This window comes from Callospermophilus lateralis, chromosome 4 (genome assembly GCF_048772815.1).
Source record: "Callospermophilus lateralis isolate mCalLat2 chromosome 4, mCalLat2.hap1, whole genome shotgun sequence".
In the NCBI taxonomy this organism is placed as follows: Eukaryota; Metazoa; Chordata; class Mammalia; order Rodentia; family Sciuridae; genus Callospermophilus; species Callospermophilus lateralis.
The window spans coordinates 162,251,376-162,273,007 of record NC_135308.1 but is presented as its reverse complement, the minus strand read 5'-3'; the positions used below and the strand labels follow the sequence as shown (position 1 = coordinate 162,273,007).

Below are 21,632 nucleotides of genomic sequence, written 5' to 3'. Positions count from 1 at the left end.
AGGAGGGAGTGTGGGTCCAGGGGTGACTGACCTGTCCCTCCTCCAGTCACCCAGGGGCTGCCACCATTCCAAGTGAGACGTGCAGATACTTCAACGTCTGTTTTTTCCCAATGTGCTGCTTCTCCCAGTGTGACTCCTGAAAACAAGGGAAGCTTCCCCTGTCTCCCAGCCCGTGTGGGCCCATGCCTCGCGGATCGCTGGCAACAGAACTGGTCTCTGCTCCACCAGAGCAGACAGAGGGAGCTGGTGAGAATCAGGCACCTGGCAGCTTTCTGGACCCACCCTGGTTGTACCCTGCATGGTGCTGGGTCCCCTCGTGGGAAGCACATGGCCACCAAGGAGGGTGGATGTCTGAACAAGTGGGAAAGGGAAGGCTTTTTGGAAAGGAGAGGGTGAGGGCAAAAGGTCGGGACAGCGTCCAGCAGCATCTGCCTCAGCCAGCCCAGGCCCTCTAGGCCGCTGAGCCTTCACCATGGAATGGATCCTGCCAGCTCTAGCAACAATGGCAGCCAGCACGGGCTGAGCCCTGGCTCTTCTAAGTGCTTTGCTATATGAAGTCACTGAATTCCCAAAGGAAACCCATGAAGCCAGTGCCCCAGCGGCCCGCGTTGGCCCAGCAGAGAAAAGAGGCACGAGCGCGGCCCAGGCCCACAGCTGGCAGGGGCAGGAGCTGCGTCCAGCCTGGCAGCCTGGCTCCGGCGTCCTTGCCTGAACCGCTGGGCCCCTTGAGAGCCTGTCCAGGGAAGGCATCGAGGCTGACTCTGCCCCAGCACATGTGTCAGCTTGTCATGCCCACGGGCAGACCCTCCTCACCTCAGAGAGCAGGCTGTCCCTGACGTCACCCGTGAGTGAGAGGAGCTGCGTTCCAACCACAGGGTCATCTGTGTTGGTCATTTCCGGGGAGCCTCTGCTGCAGGGGGTGCCAGGACACATTGGCATCTCTTGCAGGCCTCCTGCCCTGTGTGGCTCCCCCTCTTCATCTCCTATGTACCCGTGTGCCCTGAGGGGCCCCAGCTCCATCCTGGGTGGTGGCCAGTGTGCCACCTGGGACTTCACTGTTCACATCCCCGAGGTGAGGAATCTGCCAGGGAACAAAGGGACGACGGAAGCCAGGCTCCAGCGCATTGCCAGGCTGACTGTTCTGTCACCGACGCTCCCACACCCGGGAAGGCGGAAGTGAAGGAAGGGAGCCCCACCCTCCTGGGTGCTGATGGCAGGCCGTGTGCAGGGACTGCGGGGAAAGGGAGCCCGGCAACTGATGAGGACACTCTGCGTTGTAAATGTCACGGCCCGTCCCTTCGCCCTGCTACACACGGAGCACTATTCTCAGTTGAGGGCTGGACTTCAGGAATGTACAGTTGAGTTAAAGAAGCGTAAGAACAAGCAGACCCCAGGCTGTGAGCTCTCCCACAGTCACCCTCCAGGTCTGAAGACTCAAAAGGAAAGAAGCAGGAAGGCTCGGGCGTCGGGTGGGGGAACATGTGGTCCACCCAGCCAGCTGTGGCTAGCGCCTGTCGGACGCCAAACCCGTTGGACACCGAGCTGTCCACTCAGATTTCCTGGGATTGCTGTGGTGCCTTGGAGTCTAATAGATGCAGCCTTAACCATGTCAGAAGCAGAGAGTAAAACATTACAGGTGCCAAGTCGCTTGCTTGCTCTGTAATGGCCTCTTGGAGAAGGGACAGAAGTGATGGGTTCATTGTCTGAGACGGGGACGTCCTTTAAAAGAAGAAATCTAAAAAATTACTGAGAGGAAACAGAGAAACAGTTGTTAGAATACCACCATTTCTTAAACATTCCTAACGTGGCAACGCCACATCTGAGTTCAGGAATATTGGAAGGCGGCCTTTGCCTGATAAAAAGGCCAGGCCAGACCCAGCCACCTCCAGGTTTTGGTTGACTGGAGTTTCCTCAGCTCTGCACCGGTGCACGGGTATGACTTACCTGCTGCAGGAGGTATTTGGACACATCTCCTCTCTGAGCTGAAGGAAATGTTAGCATATCACAGAGCTGTTGGGACAGATTGGATCTGAGGCACTTCTTCCTCCCCGCACAAAAGCCTGTCAATCACACCCAGGATGGTGATTAATAATGTCACAGCTTTTCTCAGTGTGTCTCTGTGCAGCTAAATGAAGAGTAGTGCTTACATTTTGATCTAGAGAATCTCACACCACAAAACAATCAATTGCCATTGCACACACAAAAAATTATGTTGAAAATAGTTCTATCCTAGGACATATTTTTGGTTGCTCTATTATTAATTTGCTTACTAAAGCCTTCCTGAGGAAACCACAGCAAAGATCCTGCTATGGAGTTTGTAGTTATTTCAGACTAAGTTTATCTGCACGTGGCAAATTAATAGCACAGACACAGTCTGTAGGATCAATGTCCGAAACAGTGGTGTCAGGGTACAGCCTAGAGTTCCCCTGGCCCTGGCTGGCCCGCACATGTGTCTGAGTGACCCCAGCAGGTGGGCATCCCAGGAGACTGCTTCTTCTCTGTGACATTGGGAAGGGGCATTGCAGTACCATTGGGACCTGCGTGAGAATAAAGATAAAGTGAGCCCATCGTAGTGCCAGGCGTGGAAGTTATCTGAGGCACTAGGAGGGGTTTGCACTTGGAGACAGGGTGTGAGTCCTCATGGTGGAGAGTTAAAGGACAGTGTTCAGCATAAAGTTCCAGAGGGCATGGTGAGAGGCTGATGCTGATGAAGCCCGGGGGGCCAGTACCCCAGGGCCTCCTCCTCCCTGGCCACCTCCCACTCACCACTTACTCAAGCAAAGCCCAGAGGCTAACCAGCCCCTCCATGTCCACTCTGCCATGTCCAGCTGCAAGTCCTGTCTCTGCATCCTGAGCAGGACCCAGAACTTGGCCATTTCTCTCCATCCGCACTGCCACTGTGACAGCCTAAGCCACTGTCCTCTCTGGAGGTGCTTTCTCAGTCCCCGCTCACCTGGGTCTCCTGTCCCCTCATGCCCCTTCTATCTGGTTTGCACTCACAGGACGGCTGTCCTCAGGCCCCTCAGTGACCACGCCTATGGCTTTAGCTGCACTTGGAGAAAGCTGCCGGTGAGCCTCTGGCAGGTGGCACCGTGCCTGGGGAGCTCTCGGACAGAGGACCTTGGACTTCCCGGCCACCACTGCACACATTCCTTGACACTTTGAACATGGAGGTTTGTTTGTTTACTTGTTTACAGTGGGACGTGCCTCCTGGTCGCAGGCGCCTTCTCTGTCTTGCTCACTGTGTGACTGTTGTACCTTGAACGGCTCCAGCACCTGATACACAGACACTTTTGTAGACAATTCCCGTCGCTTGGAACAGGCAGGGACAGCTTGAGGAGAAGCGTGGGTGGGAGCCTATGATTGGGCGTGGGTAGGTTCCCACCAGCGGAACTTCCATGGTGTTTAGGGGAAGAGGTGCGGGGTAGCTCGGAGGGTTACAGTGTGGCACAGAGAGGCACTTGGAGGTGAGCAGTGGCGGGGCATGGGCGGGAGACAAGCCCCGCGCCTCTTCTGAGGAGACTTACTGTTTTTCAAGGAAGATGAGGAAGACCACATGTGAAAGGCAGTCTACAGGAGAAGGTGTTTGGAGGCTTCATTCCATCCCGGGGCCTGGGGCAGGGAGGAGGAGGCCTTGAAGGTCTGAGAGACCCCCCGACCTGAGCAAGGAGGTATGTGGGGGTGCTGTGAGTGGCGCAACGAGGCATCGCCTGCTTCAGGCCTCAGGCCACTCCCCTCCTACCCTCATCATCAGTCTGCCTTATTTAGCTGAGCACCACTAGTGTAGGGGACACAGGGTGGCTGACCCCTGTCTCCAGCAACCTGAAGTCAGTGTGCGAGCACAGGCGTGCACAGTAAGTTACAGTGGGTTCACATCTTGCTCGTTTATGGCGCATCACCGTGGTCAGCGTGTAGCTCCAGCACAGGTCGGTTGAGTGATGTGGAGAGTAAATTCAGTGTGCAAGAGGAAGGCAGCGCCCCTGGCCACAGGGGGTGCTGTGGGGGACGGTGGGTCCAGCCTAGCCTAGGGGGAAGGGGGGGTCCCCGCAGTTTGCACTTACAGGGCTACTAGGGGCTCATCAAGTTCTGGAATTAGCAAGTGATCAGAAGGCAGGAAGGCAAGGAAACACAGGGCAGGTGTTTTCCAAGAGGAAAAATGTCACTGTGGGAGAAGGGGACGGCGAGGTACTTCTGCTTTGGTGCCTGAGTGAACTCAGACTCTTCCTCCCCAAACCTGTGCCATATTCTGCCTTCCAGGTCCCAGCTATTCAGGTCCCCACACTAGAAAGTGGCTCTAAGTGAATGTGGTGCCATGAGGGCTCAGGGGAAGCCATTGTGGAGAAATGGAATGTTCTGGAAGCCTTTCTGTAATTTGTTTAGTGCTCGTCAATATCCAGAGGAACTTGCCCTGGAGGAAAGCGTCTTTGGGACAGGCTGAGGAGGTAGATGACAGGCCCTGTCCCTCTCTATTTTTATCGTGATTCTGATCTAGTTCTCGTGTTGGGTGGCCTGTGACCTACTTGCATCCTGGTGAAGTGCCATAGTGACATGTGGCACTCCCACTGTCTTAGAGACTTTCCACTTTCCTGGGGCAGTCCTTTTGGATTTGCTGGCTTTCTCAAAGCAGGACCTTCTCCCATGATGTTCAAAGAGCGGGGTGCCAGGCAGGGTGGCAGCCCTTGACCTTCTCGACGAGTGCCTGCTGGTGAGGGGCTCTCCCAGAGTGAGCCGGGTCTGGGTCTGGGCTCCTGTGACCTCACCTGTGCCTGGAGCACAGCTGGCCTCCGGGGAGTGTGGGTGGGTGAGGAAGAGAGGGGAGGAAGGAAGGTTTCTTACAGATCTGGTCCCCTTTTTGAGCCCCCTGGTAGCAGGCTGGGGCTTCTTTAGGGCTGTGTCACAAGTTCATGGGCAGGTGGCGTCTCTCACTGGCACTCTTTGAAGCTAGACGTTGCAAGTCAGCATTTTGAGAATGAAAATCCAGTGCAGGGAGGTTGTCGTGCCTCTGGAGTGGACGGCAGCAGGCCTCCCTCGGTCTGCTCCACCACCCACTATGCCTTTGGGTCCCTTTAGTTTGTTGTTTTCAGCTCCCTTCTCCCTCCCCATGGAGCTCAGTTGGATGTCTTTTCATGGAAGCTTGTTCAGTTTCTGGTGGAGACAGGGTGTGCATATGTTCGGGAATAAATGCACAGTCCTTGGCCTGTTGGGGAGAGCACCAGAGCAGGGAGGGCGCTCGCCAGGAAGCGGAAGCCTTTGTTAAAGGTGAGCAGTGCCCGGCCACACGCTTCCCCCATGTCCCCGAATTGAAAGTCTGTGTTTATGAGGTTCTGAATGTGGTCTGATTTTTTCCTATCTGGTTTGGCTCATCTCTACCAGCTGGTAAATAGGAAATGTTCACGGTAGGAAGCCAATACTCTGCAGAGTGTAAACAGATGGAATCGATATAAAGTGACAAGTTAGACTGTGCTATTGAGAATACCGAGCCAACACGAAGAACATAGCAGTCAAGCTACTTATTTCGTTCCAGTTCATTTAGTCCTGAATAGTGCTCCATATCTGCACAGCTGTGTTGTTCTTTTCCCCCTTCTTTCTTCTGGGTTGATAATGACAATTTCAAAGAAAAACTTTAATTAAAGATTTTATACAAAATAGCCAAAAGTAGAATAATAAGGAAAATGAGCATTGATGTGTTTATTGTAAGAGAAATCCTTTTTCATGGTTTCATTTAAGATTTTTACTTCTTAAATTTAAAATGGATTTTGTGGTGGTGACAGAAAGGTGCCAGACCGACAGCAGGGCCCGCCCCACTCTTCCGCTCTCCTCGGGCCCGAAGTCGGCTTGAGCCCCTCCAGGGGCACCGTCTGCAGGCCGGGGGCGGGGGCGGGGGTGCTCTGTCAGAAACCAGGCAGGGAAAAGGGGGCCCAGGAGAGGCAGTGGACAGGCAGCGGCTAGGTGGGTGCTGGAGTGAGTTTGCCGCTTGCGCTGCGGCTTGGAGAAGCCTCCCACCTCGGCTGAGAACTCTTCTGCGCCTCTTCCTTTAAGTCTGGGTGGTCCCATTTCTTTGGGCTCACAGCGTTCCTTCCTGTAGCTCCAAGTGCTATAAAAAGAATTTTAAACAAAGAACCACGGAGTGAGGATAACGCGCACCACGGGCGGTTTATTGAGCCGCCTGAGCCCAGTGGGGACCCGTGATCTTCTTCCCCATGCTGCTCACCTCACGTGACCTCAAGGAGGGCTCAGGCAGGTCTCAGGCTTCCTGTCACGTGCAGGTGGAGGCCAGCCCAGGACGGGCAGCTTGAAGCCTGGATCCCAGCAAGCTCCACATCCTAGGCTCTGGAGCCCACGGCGCCGGGGTGTGGCTGGGCCTCCTCTCCTGGTCCTGCCTCCTTCTCCAAGATCTGGGGCCTGTGGGGAGGTGGGCAGAGAGCGTGCCTCTCCCTCCCTCAGTGGGGGGCAGCAGGTGAAGTCCACTGACTCCCAGCACACAGGGAGCTTATGAGGACAGTGCCTGTGGCCTCTGAACTCTGGTTTCCTGATGAGAAGGGTGGGCTCCGACTTAGTCCTCTCTGGGCTCCTCACTCCCACACCAGCTGGCCTCCTTCACATCCTTGTGCTGCCAGGTCCCCGCACCTATGAGCAGCCCTTTGGGAACAGGAAAACTCACGTTTTCTACCTCTCTTGGTGTCTTTGCGATGCATGGAAAATTCACGTCTGGTCCTTGCTGGCAAAACTGCTTTAATCGGCCCCATTTGCTCTGCTGTCAGATTCTCGGTTCCTCCACCAGCAAGGCACAGAGCAGATCACGGAGTCCACTGGGAAATGAGATGCCTAACTGACCTTCCTGCAGGTACCTATCCTGCTCTACAAGGGCTTTCTTGGCTTACCTCCACTTCTTCCCTGTGAATGCTGCAATCACGGCATCCATCATCCATTCGTCCATCCCTATCCATCTATCTATCCATCCATCCCGTCATCCCTCTGTGTATCAATCCACCCACCACCCATCTGCCTACCTACAGACCCATCCCTCCAATATCCGTCAGTCAGTTTGTTATGGAAGTATACCTGTTTGGGTCCCCTCCTCATGTCCATGAGTACTTTATTGGGGGACTCTTTGTTTTCTTACTGTCTGGACCTGCCCATAACTTCCTCCTTTGTCATCTTGCCCAACTGCCTATGCAGTTCTAAGTCTTCCTCAAGTTCACCCCTCTGCCCACCCATCCATCTACACATCATCATCCATCCATCATCCACCATCCATCCGTCCTTCCATCCTTCATCCATCTGTCCATCCACTCACCCACCATCATCCATCCATCCAACCTCTATCAGTCCGTCCTTCCACTCATTGTCCATCTGTCCATCATCCATTCATCATCCATCACCTGTTCAACCATCCATCAATTGTGTATCCATCCGTCCTTGCAACCATCCGTCCTTCTACTCAGAAGTTGCTCCTCGATCCAGGCCCTGTTCTTGGGCCTGACTCCTGCCTGATGCAAGACCTTGCTCCCTGTCTGGCCTCTGTTCCCTCAGCTGGCAGAGGGGCAGTGGGGAGGAGGAGGGGCTGGGTCCAGTGCTGCCGTTCCCTGACAGGGTGCGTGGTTGTTTGGAGCTGTTGACCCAGTCAGCGGTCCCCAGGACAGCAGCATTGACCAGACGTGTTCCGTGCTCTTATTCATTCCCACTTCACATGTGAGGAACTCAAGTTTTGAGGAATTGTGTCACTTTCCCAAGATTCCCCTGCATCATAGGGTGGAGCTGGGCTTCCAGAGCCTCTTTTTGAGCTGCGTGGTCCGGGTCTCTGGGGGAGAGCAACGAGTGGTTGGCACAGGAGTTGCCCGAGGGAGGCTGCAGCCACGCGTTCTCCTGGGCTTTACAGGGAGGCCGGAGCCTGAGAGGAGGCCTGCATGTCCGTGCCCAGCTGCAGTCTTCAAGGACAGGTGGTCAGCGCTTCCTGTGGTGGCATTTATGATTCTCCCTTCATCTCAATCTTTTTGGAATATTTTAGATTTTGCTCCTGTCGGTTTTTAAAAAGTGATCATCTGTATTTGAGAAGTCACTTGTTTCACTTCTCGCCTGTGTAAACTGGCCTTTGCTTGCTTTAAGAGTCAGCTGACCGGGCTTTGGTTCACGAAGTACATCCAGAACTTGAAACCTCTCTGCTGTGCCAGGCCAGGGTCTCTTGACCGAAGAACCTGGTGTTTAGGTCTGTCCCTGCTCTGGTCCCTTCCCTAGGTTGCTGGCCTCATCCCTCATTCCCCAGCTGGAGCATCTTCCCAGATCATGGTTCCAAGAGTTGGAGAGGGTCAGATCCTGCAGGGCTTCCAGGGGCTGCGGTGAGGGCTCGGTGGGGAGGATGGGGTCAGGTTATAGGGAGGATCAGGTGTGGCACAGTGGGGGAAGTGGGGCCAGATGGAGTGCAGTGGGAGACAGGCCAGGGAGCGCCCACTCCAGCCCAGCACTTGCAGGGTCCAGAGAGTGGGACTGCTGGGGCGGGGCCAGGAGGGCAAGGCAGTTAGTAGGGAAACGCCGCGGCAGCTTCTTTAGGAAGCCTGGCTGATTTCCTGGCTCTGCACATTTAATTTAATGTCATAACTAGTTATCGTTGAGGGTTTTCTTTAGATCCTCGGTGCTCTTCCTTGTGTTTGTGCACAGAATCTCCCGGAAATGTCCCTACCCACTCAGACACCTGAGGGAGGGGGGACGACATGGGCCAGTGAACGTGCTCTAAAGGGCCAGGAGCCAACAGCCTGGTCTCTGCTTCGAGGGTCTGTTCAGCCCCCACTCTGCCCTGGAAGGGGAAAGCGCCCAGGCAATATGTAAATGAGGGGGTGTGGCTGCATGCCAATAAAATCTATTTACAGATACTGAAATCTGAAATTCACATAACTTTCACATGTCATGAAATGCTATTCTTTTGTTTTCTTCCAGCCAGTTAAAAATGTCAAACCCATTCTTAGCTTGCAGGTGTACAAAATCAGGTGTGGGCAGTGGTCTATGGCACCTGGATAGGATAGCTAGGTCACCACAGGTGCTGATGCCAGGTGACGGCGTCAGCTCTCTCAGGCTGCCCTCTGGGCAGTCACAGAGTGAGACTGGTTTTCTTCTCTGAGACACATGTTGGACTTGGAAGAAACAAGAAACAGTGGCCCTTCTGTCAACTGTGCACCAGCCCCTGTGATGGTTTGGATGTGAGGTGTCCCGAGAGCCCCTGTTAATGCAGGAATGTTCAGGGGCGAAGTGATTGGGTTGTGAGAGCTGCAGCCTAATCATCATCCCTCCTAGTTGGAATGGACTGACTGGGTGGTCGCTGTGGCAGGTGGATGTGACTGAAGAAGGGGGGTCACTGGGGGCAGGTGATGTGCATATCAAAAGCATTTTACATATACCCAAGATAGAGCAGCACGAAGTAAACACTCCATCCCAAAAGGGAGGAATGGGGCATAGGAAGAAGGGAGGGCCAAAACGAGACTGAGACCCAGCAGGCACACAGGTCCCATAGTCTCTGTGCAGCTTCTAGGACACAGGGCTGCCTGCAGTGCTCTCCACAGGGCTGGGGAGGCCCGCCCCTTGGGCCTTGCTGCTGCTGCGCACGCTCCTGTAGCCCCTGTCTTAGGCTGGCTGTCTCCACGGCCTGCAACTTGCCTGGGTAGACCCTCCATGTTACTGGCATCTTTTGATTTCCGGGTCTCGCAGTTTGATGCATCACCATCTCAGGATTTCTGAGAGGGGTCGTCGTCCCTGCAGCCCTTCCTCCCTTTATCTCTCTGCTTTGGGCGCCCATGACCTGAGCGGTGCTCCTTGCCACACCCTTCCTTGGACCCAGAGGGATGAGTTGGCCCCCAAGGACTGAGCCTCTGAAATCATGAACCCCAAATGAACTTTTCCTCGCTAAGATTTCTGGTCAGGAGTTTGGGTCACAGCAATGAAAAACTAGCACGGGCCTCTCTGCCGGTGGATTTGGCCTGTGAACACTCTTCCCCAAAGTTGGCAGACTGAAGGTGGAGGGGCAGAGACAGGCAGGGAGGGCACTGGTCGCCAAGGTCAGGACCCAATGAACCAAGGTGTCCAGGTCAAGCAGGGAAGGTAATTAGGGAAGCCAGGAGAGAAGGTACCAAGTCCTGCCCCAGGGTGGCCAGTGGCAGCACCAGGGAAGGGCGGTCCAGGCAGCAGGTAGAGGATGTCCCGCTCCCACAAGTCCCTCTCTCTAGGCAGCTCTAGGCCTGAGGGAGAGTAGCAGACAGGCCCAGGTCTTGTCTCAATAGCTGAGAAACGTGTGGAATGGTCCAGGTGCGGGTTAGTGCGGGAAGAAAAAATGCAGCACCTGGCCCCAAAGGGGTGAAGGAGTGCTTGGCCCCTGTGAGCAGGTGGCCTGTGACAGAGACCTGGTGTGGCAGTAGGACGCTGTGCAGGGAGGAGATCAGAAGTGCCAGTGGGGTGGAGCGGGCCTGGTGCTGGAGGGAGAGTCGGAGCAGAGTGAGGAGGCAAGAGGGAGGCCAGGTAGCCCGGGGCCTTCCTGCGGGGCCAGGTGGGGAGAGCCCCGAGCCTGTGAGTTCCCAGGAGTTCAGTGTGGCTGGAGCCCTGGGATGGGCGGGGCAGGGTCACCCTTCCTGGCCCCCAGCCACCTTATTTCTCCTGCCCCGCCCGCCCAGGCGTGGACCTGTCCTGCACTCCGGCCCTCACTCTTGCCTGGGGTGAGCCTCGCCATCTGCAGCCCCTTTCTTCCCGTCCTGCCAAACTTCAGTCTGACAAATGATAAGGCACTTGGAGACGGACCTCTGGTGGGCATGGGCGCCGCGCCAGGTCTGCCGCTGTTCAGCTCTCGGTGCTGGAGATCCATATGGGCTGCTTTGGGGTTTTAAATAAGTATCCGGCTCCTGTCCTCCTCCATCTCCCACAAGGCGCAGAGCGGCTTTGGCAGTGGACAGGGTGCTGAGATTTCTCTTTGGTGGTGGGAGCAAGTGCTCCCTGTGGCCGAAGCCGCCCGTTAGTCCAAGCAGCCGCGTGGAGGGGAACAAGCAGGGGTGGGCCCTGTCCAGCTGGGGCCTTTCCCCTGCCTGCCTTTGGCAGGGCCAGGTTGATATCCAGGCCGCGCCTGCCGAGGTGCTCGGGTTGTGGGAAGGGCAGAGAGGTGTGTGGGGAATTCAGATGGGCTTTGTGTATGATGGACAGTCACTCAGAGATGGCAGTATTGTCATTATCACCCTGACGGTCATCATGATTTCACGCAGGGGGCAGTCGTGGTGGGCAGACCCTGGTCTGGGCGCTTCCTCAGCCTGCAGCTTTTCCTGCAGCATGTGGGAAGAGGGCATTCACCCACTCATTGCAGCAGTCATTTCCTGAGTGCCCACAGTGTCGACTCGACTCGGGCACCAACCAGGGAGCAAACTCTGCTCTTCTGGAGCCAACGTTGGAAGGGTTAGACGGACAAAGCAGACAGACGAGTGTCCTGCCCACTGTTTTCTCCATAAAGCAAGAAGCAGGCCAGTCAGTGGAGAGGAAGAGGCAGGATGAGAAAGTGGGGGGTTAAGGCCACAGTGAGGAAGGTGTGGGGTGGCTCAGGGGTGGGCCTGCCCAGGAACAGCTGTGTAGCTGGTGTGTGGACTGTGGTGTTGTGGGGCAGGCGCTCAGAAAACACACTGAGTCCTAGTTTTGTGCAAATTGAAGACTCTTTATTTAGCCAGCGAGCCAGCGACTGCTCCCCACAGGACCCATAACTGTTTCTGCAAGGAACAGCCCTGAGCTTGAGCATTTTAGGATATTTAAACGCATAACCTACATCGGGGTTACGTAGCTGTAAGGAAGCAGGTACGGAAGCTGGGTTGGGCAGTTAGTGAGACAATGCAATGGGTACATTGGTATTTCCCACAGGACTCTCCAGTTGGCATAGCAGCAAGCAAGCAGAAGGGAAGGGGGTCAAAATTTCCCTAGTTCAGTACACGTTAGAGAATGAGAATGGTTACTAACGTCTAGACAATCTCTGCAAGATACATTGTCCCAGAAAAATGGAAACCAAAGAGAACAATTTTCCATCGAATAGGAATTGCTGTTGGTGTTGCCAAGTGTGCTCTGCTAGGTGACTATTAATGGGCACAGAGGCGGCGCTTTCCCACGGGAGAAGCATTTCTAACATGATATGGAGTCTCAGGTAAAATGGAGTCTGTTTGGTCATTGCCCATATAGCCTGGCCCATAACAGTGGTGGTGGAAAATGGTCACCCAGCACTCTGTCCAGGCAGGGCCAGTGGTCTGCATCTAGGGTCAGGGAAGTACTCGGTGATGTGTTTTCCCTCCAGCCACATCAGCCATCTGGATGGGGCTTGGAAAGCTGGGGAGCTGTGTTTACTCAGGGTTGGGGTCTGAGAGTGGGAGGGTGCGGGAGGGGACAAGCATGCAGGGACAGTGCTAATACAGGTGCACAGGTTCTGGGGGAAGTGAGGATGGGGGTGGGGGTGGGGGGGAGGCGGAGTAGCAGGTGCAGGGCCTGGTGGGGCCCGGTTGGTGGGCTTTGGGCACTTGAAGCAAGCTGGAGAGGAGACGGTGGTGGCCAAGCCCAGGTGCCATCTTGCAGAATGAAGGTGCCAGGCGGGGAGCTGAGGGGCTGAGAGGCAGCTGTCGGGGTTCATCCTTGTGAATGCCTAGAGTGTGTGGGGGGACAGAGTGACGGTGCAGCGCTAACACTACCTAGGCACAAGGGGACCCGAGGTCTCCAGGACTAGAGCAAGGAGAGGCGCGGTCAGACGTGCAGGCACAGGCTTCCAGGAGGAGGCCACTGTCCCCACCAGCTCATGGTCCCTCACGCTTGAGGGGGGCTTTCCCATGGGAGAAGCGGCAGGGCCTTCTTGCTGGCAGGTTTGGTGAGAGAGACAGCAAGGGGACCTTCAGAGGAGGCCTGGGGAGGAAACGGGGTGTGGGTGAGAAGGGAGCAAAGCTGTCACCCTGAAGCCACTCCCCACACTCCTCCCTGAGGGCCAGGTTGGATCCAGCATGGGATGTGGAATCCTGGATCGGCCTTACCCCTCGCTCCTCACTGTGCCCCCGCCCTAAGAGCACCCAACCTCCAGCCCCGCCCCCGCCTGGAGGTCCGCAGGTGCTGGTGTGGACTGCCCCTGGCCCCTCCTACAGGAAGACTCCCGGCTCAAGGGCCAGCTGGAAGCTGCTCTCCTCTGAAGGCCAGCAGCCCTTGCTGGCTTTTGCTCTTGGCTCTCCTTCCCACTGTCCCCTAAAGTGTGTGGAGGGCACAAAGTGACCATTCGCGGTTAACACTGCCTAGGCACAAGGGGACTGAGGTCTTAGGGACTAGAACAAGGGCGTGGTCACGTGTGCAGGCTCTCCCTCTGGAGGTCATGGCAGGAACGGCATCGTCCTTCCAGCACGGTGGCTGGGGTGGGTTGTGGCAGGCAGTGGCATAACACTGTGTTTCCATGTCTCCTCTCCCTGGCAGCGTAGTGGGGTAAAAGGTAAACTTGAGTTTGCAGCAGCGTCATGCTGCCCAGCCATGGGGTGGGTTCTTCATGGAGCTTCCCTGAACCTCAGTTTCCCTCTTTACAAATGGGCAGGAAAGCAGGGGGTGTGGCTCAGTGGAAGAGCGCTGCCTAGCATGAGCAAGGCCCTGGTTTGGACCCCAGCACTGCCAAAAATGAATAAGCAAACAGGTAAAGTGTGAAAAACAGGAAGTGGTGCCTGTCTCACGTGGGCTGGCAGGGTGGCCGAGAGCTGGAGCTGGCTCTGGTGTACCCGGGGTGGAGGCTGCCCTCTGAATGGAGGCCGCTCCTTTCTGCAGCCCCCTAGGCCAGATGCACGGTCACGTGCCCAGTGCATATCATTTGCCATATTTGGGGAAGGGCTCCATAAAACTTTTCTGTAATATCTTTAAAAATTTCAGAGGGGTTGAACTATACAGTTATATTTTCTAGGTCCTAGTAAAAATAGTTTGCATATGGCTGTGAAAAATTTAAAATCTTACAAGTCCAGCTATGCCAGAATATAGTTTAGAAGCATCAATTAACAAAAAAGATTTTTTCTACTGCCTTAAAAGAGACTGAATTGTGTATGAGACTTACTGCTTTACATCAGAAAGTTTTTTTTTTAACTAAGACCATTTACTGAGAAAATTGCCTTGAAAACATTCAATAAATGCAAAGTGTCTTTTTTCCATAGACATGTCATTTTCCAATGCCTACCACTGTGAATCTTTGAAAGCATTTTATTTTACAAGAAGTATTAAAAAACGTTCACTTTTTTATTACCATTTTGGTTTTTAACACTGGCTCTTTTGACTTTTCTCCAATCACTTTTCCTATATAGGTTTTTCGGAACATGAAAACCATTACCAAAGCCTTTAAGCTCATTGATGTTAACAAGACAGGGCTGGTTCAGCCACAGGAGCTGAAGCGGCTTCTGGAGACCTTCTGCTTGAAGATGACGGATGAGGAATACAAAAGGTGAGGGCGCGGGCAGGTGGAGGTGCTGGGAACTGCTGCCGCGGCACAGCTGACTGTGGCTGGGCCCCGCCCACCTCCTCTCTGGGTGTTTCTACTGGGTCCTGAAGCTCCCTGCAAATTTTCCAGAGCAATACCTGCTGGTTCTCCTTCCCTGAGCACCTGGGGCAGGGCCTGCAGGTTGGAACAGGGGGACAGGCCGCTCCTTCCCCAGCCACCTCCCTGCCCTCTGGGGCGCCATGCCCTCCGCCCTCACTCTGCTCTGAACAGTTAGGTTTCACTCCAAGCCCCAGGTGGAGGAGAAGCAGCAGCTGCTCCTGATGGCTCTCTCTCTGGATGTCATGGCAGAAACGTCATCGTCCTTGCAGGATGGTGGCTGGGGGGGGCGGGGGTTGTGGCAGGGAGTGGGCATAGCACTGTGTCAAAGCCACACCACCTGCTCCCGACTTGTGCAGCGCACGTGGGAGTGCGTTTGGACCTCCGGTGGACTCTAGGTCCTTTAGAGGAAGCCAGAGGGCTTCTGTGCTGGTGGAGGGTGCCCTGGCCTGGCTTATCTGTGAGAGCCCCGCCGGGAAGGCACCCTCTTCCTGCCTTTCCTGGGTGCTGTCCTTCCGGTGGTTTTAGCCACACAGTCCAAAAATGTTGAATGGAAAATTCCAGAAATAATTCCTACATTTGAAGTATCTTCCATCACAGTGTGCCATCTTGTCCGTCCTATTTTATCAACAGTTGTTGGTGGTGACCTCACAGTGCCGTGCCTTAGGCTTTATCATCAGTGTGCTCCTAGAGGAGCGAAGCCTAGGTGTGTGGGCTCCCTGCTACCCAGGCTCAGGAGACCGACCCTCCAGGCAGTTTGCAAAAGGAGGGAGCATATTATCTCAGCCGGGGACTGTGACACAAGCTGTCATTAAAGCTGGCCGCTGTCACTCCAGAGAAGCCTCAGGAAGCCTCACAAAGACAGGGTCGATGCTGGAAGTGGGGGAATCCACCCCCAGGGCAAGGCAGTGGAAGGGGCATTGCCCTGGGCACAGACGCTGCAGGGCGAACAGCGAGGAGGCTTTAGAAAAATGGGTCTTTCCCACTCCTGTGAAGGCTTTTTCTTCTTTTTTCCCTCTTTATAACCCACCTCATATTATAAAAGACATAATAGATGTTTTAATTTTTACATCCTTTCCGGCTGGGAAAGTGCCCAGAATAAGATCCAAACAAAACAAATTAAATAATTTTGTGCGTGCAATTATAGAACAGAACAGCACTCTTCTAAAACAGGCAATCAAAAAACAAAGCAGTGTTTTATTTGACAATAAACCTTGTGTTTGGCACCGCAGTCTCCAACCTAGTAAATCTATAAAAAATGTTACTGTCTGTTTTCCCATCTCTTAAGTATTGAATAATAAAGAACTCTACAAATTTTTATTTGAGATTTTTTTTAAGCCTCAAAAACAATGCTGTTTTCACGATAAGGCTTGAGAAACTTCACACAATAGACCAAGAGCTCGGAGACTAAAAGGAGCCGTTCTTCAATTGCTTTAATGCTCGCCTTATTGAAGCTCGACAATGCACTTCTTCCTCAAGACGCTGCTTCCGTATTAACTTTGTCTTTTTAATTTTGGAGCAAGAAACAAGGCATTCTTGAATCCTTTTATCTAGCTGCTTCCTTTTGAAGATGCAGGTTGGGCGCTGGAGGGCTGGGGATGGCCGGGCTCTGACGTTTGACTCACATGGGGTCAGCCTGTGCTTTCTGTTCCCTAGTTCAAGGACCCCAGGACACTCCTGGGCCCCTGGAACTCAATTTTCTTTTACGAATTGGGTGCCGAGAAGCCTGTCTGCCAGGGTGGGGACCAAGGGCTTGCAGGGTGCGTGGAGTGCTGGGATCTGCCTGCTCACTGGGGGTGCCTCCTTCGTGGGGACCATGTCATAATTGTAAACATCCAATGCCCCTAATGGATGGCTCCTTTGAGCTGCAGAATACTGTCCAGCCCGTGTAAAACAAGAGGCCAGAGATGGACCGACCACCCAGCTTTACACCTACCCAGGACTATCTCAAAACCCATCAGACTTCGATTTCCTTCCCCACCCCACCCCATCCTGCCCTTCACTGTCCTCCAGGCCAGAGTATTTGAATCTCCGCAAAGAGGTTTGTGAGCAGAGAGAGGAGCAATCGCTGGAGGTCAGCTGCTCTGGAGACCTTGCGCTAAGCCTAAGGCTCTGCACCCCGGGGCCCATGCTGGAGAGGCTGTGGCTCACCGGGGCCTTCCTCCTCCTCCCTCTGGCCACTCCACGAGGCGGCTTGCCTGCTGAGCCCAGAGTCAGGTCCTGGCCAGTGGCCCCCGTGCTTGCGTCCCAGGAGTGGTTCCATCTTCCGTGCTTTCTCGTGAAAAGCTGTGCGGATGCCGTTTCTTGAGCGGAGCTGAGGCTTCCGTGGCCAGGGCTGGCCTGCAGGACACGTTCCCACGGGTTCTGTGTCCTGTGACTGAGCAGATGCGCCGATGCCCAGGTCAGGTTGCTCGTGGAGCAAAGGCTGTTCCAGCAGCGCTGCGCTTCTACAGCCTGGCGGGCTGGCGGGAGCTCCTCGCCCAGGGCAGGACTCAGAGGGGGCCACGGACCCTCCTTCCTGTGCTCGAGCTCACAGCCTGTTTTTGCAAGATGGCGGCTGAGGAGGAAAGGGGCTCTTGAGGGGGTTTCTGTGGTGACACCTGGCAGTCGCCATCTCTGGAGATGGGTGTCTGATTAGCACAAGAGGCAGGCTCGGCAAGGTGGCGAGCAGGCGCGGAAGGGAACACCGCGCTCTGTTCAATCTGGAAAACAGAAAAGTAACAAATATTTTAAGTAATGATTACTAAATTTTTAGAAAGCAGCATGAAATTAGATAATTATAGAAACTAACACATGGAGATAATATAATCAAACATTTTAAAACTGTCAATTTTTTAGAGATGTAATAACCCAGAAATTATCTAGAAAAACATTCATCAGATTTGAATAATAGAAAATCCATTTTGAAAAATCCACACATCCTATTTCTCTCTGCATTTCAGGGGTGGACCGTGGTTTACGTGTTTTAAAATTCTCTTGCCACGTGGAAACACCATAGAAATTTCAAAAAAAGCTTGCCCCCCCAGCACTGCTCCCTGTTTTGAGACCACATGCCACCTTGGCCCTCGGTTTCTCTCTGTTGAGGTGATCCGCTCCTTGGCACCCCTTCCTGCTCTGGGTTCCCTGGGTCACGGAATGTCGTGCCAGCCGCCTCACTGCCCAGCTCCCTGGGCCTGCAGTCCAGGGGTGGGGCATGGCCCCACACCCTCCTGCCAGGTCCTAGATGCTGTCCCACAGGAAACTGTGTGTCCAGCCCAGGCTGCGGGTGTGGTCTTCAGAGGAGCTGCATGTTTGGAATCTGACAGTAACGCTTCCAGGGTTGACTTCTAAATTCCGGCTGTAGCGAGAAACAGACATTAAAATCACTGCCCACCCCTGTAGAGGAACCCTCAGGAACCACTTTCTTCATTTCAGATGTGTTGTATCAGAATGTCTGATTTCTAAAGAACATTTGTATTTCAGGTTTTCAAAACACTACGACATTGATAAAGATACTGCAGTGGATTACAATGTTTTTTTGAAGAACCTTGGCATAAATAATGACCTGAACCTTAGATATTTTATGGGGAATCAAGGTAAGGATTTTTCAGTACATAGCAAGAGGTTTCAGTGTGCTTTAGCATGATACTTATAACTAAATACTTTCTGGTGGATCTCTCCTGAGGAAATATTTTCAAATATGGAAAATGCATAATCTATAAAGATAGCCGCGGAGCCGTGTTTATGGGAATAGCGTGAGTGCCTCGCCATAGAGGAAGGTGCAGCTAGGAGTTGGGATGACGTGGGCTTGTGCGTGCATCCGCACAGGGCTGGGAACGTCTCCAGCTCACAGATGGTCTTTAAGTGGTTTGCCTCTGAGCGGTATTAGCTCTTCTTTCTGCGGCTTTTGTATTTTCAAAAGTTTTTTTTTTTCTATTATGAACACATATTCCTTTAATTTGAAAAATCTCAATACAAAAGGGCAGAGTAATTTACAGTAAAGCCAGGTAAATGTGTGACCTCGTCTGCCCTCTGAGAGCCTGTATCCCAGCCCACTGCTGAAGTGCCCTAACCGTCAGGTGGCTCTGTGAGGATATGAATCCGATACTGCCCCTTCCTGGCCGCTGGTCATTTTCCTGGACTTAATCTGGTTTCTTTTCACTGATTTCTTGCCTCAGGGGCTTATCACCTGTGACAGGCTTATTGGTCACTCTGTCTGGCTTCAACTGAATTCCTTTCAGCAGATATTCCCTGAGCCTCCTGTGACCCTCAGAACTATCTCACCAGTGGGCCGTGTCAGCCTGGTGTGGACCTGTGGGCCATGTCAGCCTGGTGTGCTAACCCAGCTCACCAGGCATGCTAACCACACGCCTGCAGGGCTCGATCGTGTGCGGCCACCGTGCCAGGCATTCCCCAAGCATGGTCTCCTATCGTCTCTTCATAGCTCCACAGCCCTGTGAGGCTGGAACTAATGCAGATGAGTGAAAGATTGAAATTAGCCACCAAACCCATCTGCTGCCCAGAATGCCCCACCGGCTCTCTTCCTAGCCCTCCTAAGAGTGCAGTAGATAGGAAAATGGGGTCAGGTAGATGCTATTTTATATAGGAATTTATCTGTCACCTTAGTGGATCAGGAGAATTAGAAATTCCAACAAAACTCAAGGAAATGACAAACACAGTATTCACATCCCAGCTCCTCGGGAGGCTGAGGCAGGAGGATCCCAATCCAAGGCTAGCCTCTTAGTCTCACTTAGTGAGACCCTGCCTCAAGTTAAAATAGAAAGGGCTGGGGTGAGGCTCAGGGGTTGAGCACTTGCCTAACACTTGTGTGAGGCCTGATTCCACCCCAGTGCCTCAGCATGCGTGTGTGTGGGTGCACACACACACACACACACACACACATGCACACCCAATACCCCCAGGTTACACTTTTCCCTTTCAGAATGTCAGGGACTTTGGTCTGTGGCCTGCTGGGGCTGAGTGGCTGCAGAGAGGCCTGTGTGTCCCCTGGCTGGTGACAGGCTTTCTCTGCCAGCTGCCCAAACAGCTTTTCAACCCTGAACCTCAGCAGCATGGCCAGGGAGGTCTCAGCGCCTGCCCTCTGTGTGGCCTTTCTAGAACACAGGACACTTTTAGTTTGTAAAGTTAATTCTCTCTTCATTTTGATTTTTTTAAGCAGTATGTCTTTGGATGAGTCTTTATTTTTTGGACTGTGACCTTCTGGGCACAGGCTGTCCTGCTGCCCACGTCTCTCCACTCCTCCTCCTCTGTAGCCACTGGATCACTTCAGTCTTCATCTCTACTGTGGCTCCGCCCGTGTCTGTTCTGTTCCTATTGTTCCTAGTGCACTGGTGACTCTGGGTGCTTCCTCAGGCCCACTGCCAGGCCCCTCTCCTCGTGTTGTGTTTCTGTCTCGCCATTGAGCTCTATCTCACTGAATTCGGATCTCAGTAAGAAGTTCTGTATCTTTCTTTTTTGGGGGGTGGGGTGGGGGAGAGTACTAGAGATTTAACCCAAGGGTGCTCTACCACTGAGCCACATCCCCGGCCCTTTGTATTTTTTATTTTGAGTAGCGCCTCGCTGAGTTGCTGAGGTTGGCTTTGAACTCAGGCTCCTCCTGCCTCAGCCTCCTGAGCCGCTGGGATGACAGTGATGCGCCACCGTGCCTGGCTTGTATTTTTATCTTTACTTACATTTCTTCCAAGGTGGGCTCTCTCCTTCTCTGTGTTATGCCACTTCTCTCTCTAATCCAGCCCCTGCCTTTTTTCCTAAAGAGTTTGGGTTAATTTCAAAAAGTTTGGGTGAACCGAGCATTTTCTATTCTGCATTACTTCTTCTATTGATGTCTTTCATTCATCATCAAGCGTCCTTTAGGGTTCACAGTATGCACCTTCTGTCAACCCGAGTCCGCCCTCAGACAATGGAGGCTTCTGTGAGGCGCAGGACTTTCCCAGCACCCTCCCAGGGCGGCCCTCCTGCCCCTGGCTGTGCTGCTGTGCTGTGCTGTGTCCTACGCAGCCACTCGCCGTGTGCGGCTGTGGCACCCTGGCTCCCCGAGGTCTTCATCTGCGTTCATCAGGAGCATAGATTCTCAGACACCGTGACTTTAAAATTCTAGGAACATTAAAATGCTCTAAAATTTTTGTCTGCTAATTCCAACATTTGTGTCCGCTCAGGTTTGGTCTGTTGATCGCCTTGCAGAGGCCATGTGCTCTCTGCACCTGGTGCTCCTGTGGGGACCAAGTTCTGCCTGACCGCTGGCTGCTCTGGGCTGGCTGCAGCCCGAGGTCCTCCTGGGGGTGATGCCTGCCATGTGTTGTCCCCTCCTTAGCCGGGCAGCTCAGCGCTGCCTGCCCATCCACCGGCAGAGGTGGCAGCGACTGTGTGTCCACAGGCGTCGGAGGCCTCCTGGGCTCTCTTCTTTGGGCACTCCCCTCCCTCCCCGCTGCCCTGGAAGCCCGAGCTGCTTTCTGATTGCTAATCCGGAGACCTTGGGGTTCACCTGCAGCTCTAGGCCCTCGGCCTGTTTCCAGCCAGGGCGGCCCTCGCAGCCAAACCACGCACACTTGGTGCCCTGATCCCATCTTCCTGTGTGGGCTCCAGCTGGGGGCTGTCCCCAGGGCCTCCTGGGGGTTTTGTTCATACTTTGCCCAGAGTTTATCATTGTTACCTTCCGGGAGAGGTTGATGTGAGCTGACCCCCTGCCCCCTGTAATTGGGAGCACAGCTTTCTGGCTGCCTATATTAAGTGTAGGTTGTTTGTTTTTTTTTTTTTTTTTCTGATTTTACTGTTTTGAGACACTGATTTCATGAGGTGTCATAAGAGGTTAAGTTCTATAATATAGTCTCAGTTTCACTACGGAAATCTCTCTTGCTCTGTTCCTGCATTTCATCACTAATTGGCAGCAGGCTTTCTTTATTAATGATACATAAAATGATGATGCAGAACAGAATGGCATGTTTGATTTGATCAAATGTAAGCTATGTATCCAGTCATTCTCCTGCAGGTTCCTGTACCCACGGCTCTAGCTCAAGTTTCTCCTGCTGCCCTGTACCTGGCATAGTCCTGGCATGCATCTGTTCTCATTAGTCTGTCTTCTACAGCCTGGGCAGGGATC

At 53.6% G+C, this 21,632-nt stretch overlaps 1 protein-coding gene across 1 annotated transcript in view; it reads left to right on the top strand.

Annotated features, from left to right (window-relative positions):
• The window catches only part of LOC143398582 (EF-hand calcium-binding domain-containing protein 6), a 96,962-nt gene that overhangs the window by 20,859 nt on the left and 54,471 nt on the right, over positions 1–21,632 (top strand). The window contains exons 6-7 of the mRNA XM_077109279.1: positions 14,307–14,443; positions 17,999–18,111. Of these exons, the coding sequence (XP_076965394.1) occupies positions 14,307–14,443; positions 17,999–18,111 (250 nt within the window). The remainder of the gene's footprint in view (positions 1–14,306; positions 14,444–17,998; positions 18,112–21,632) is intronic.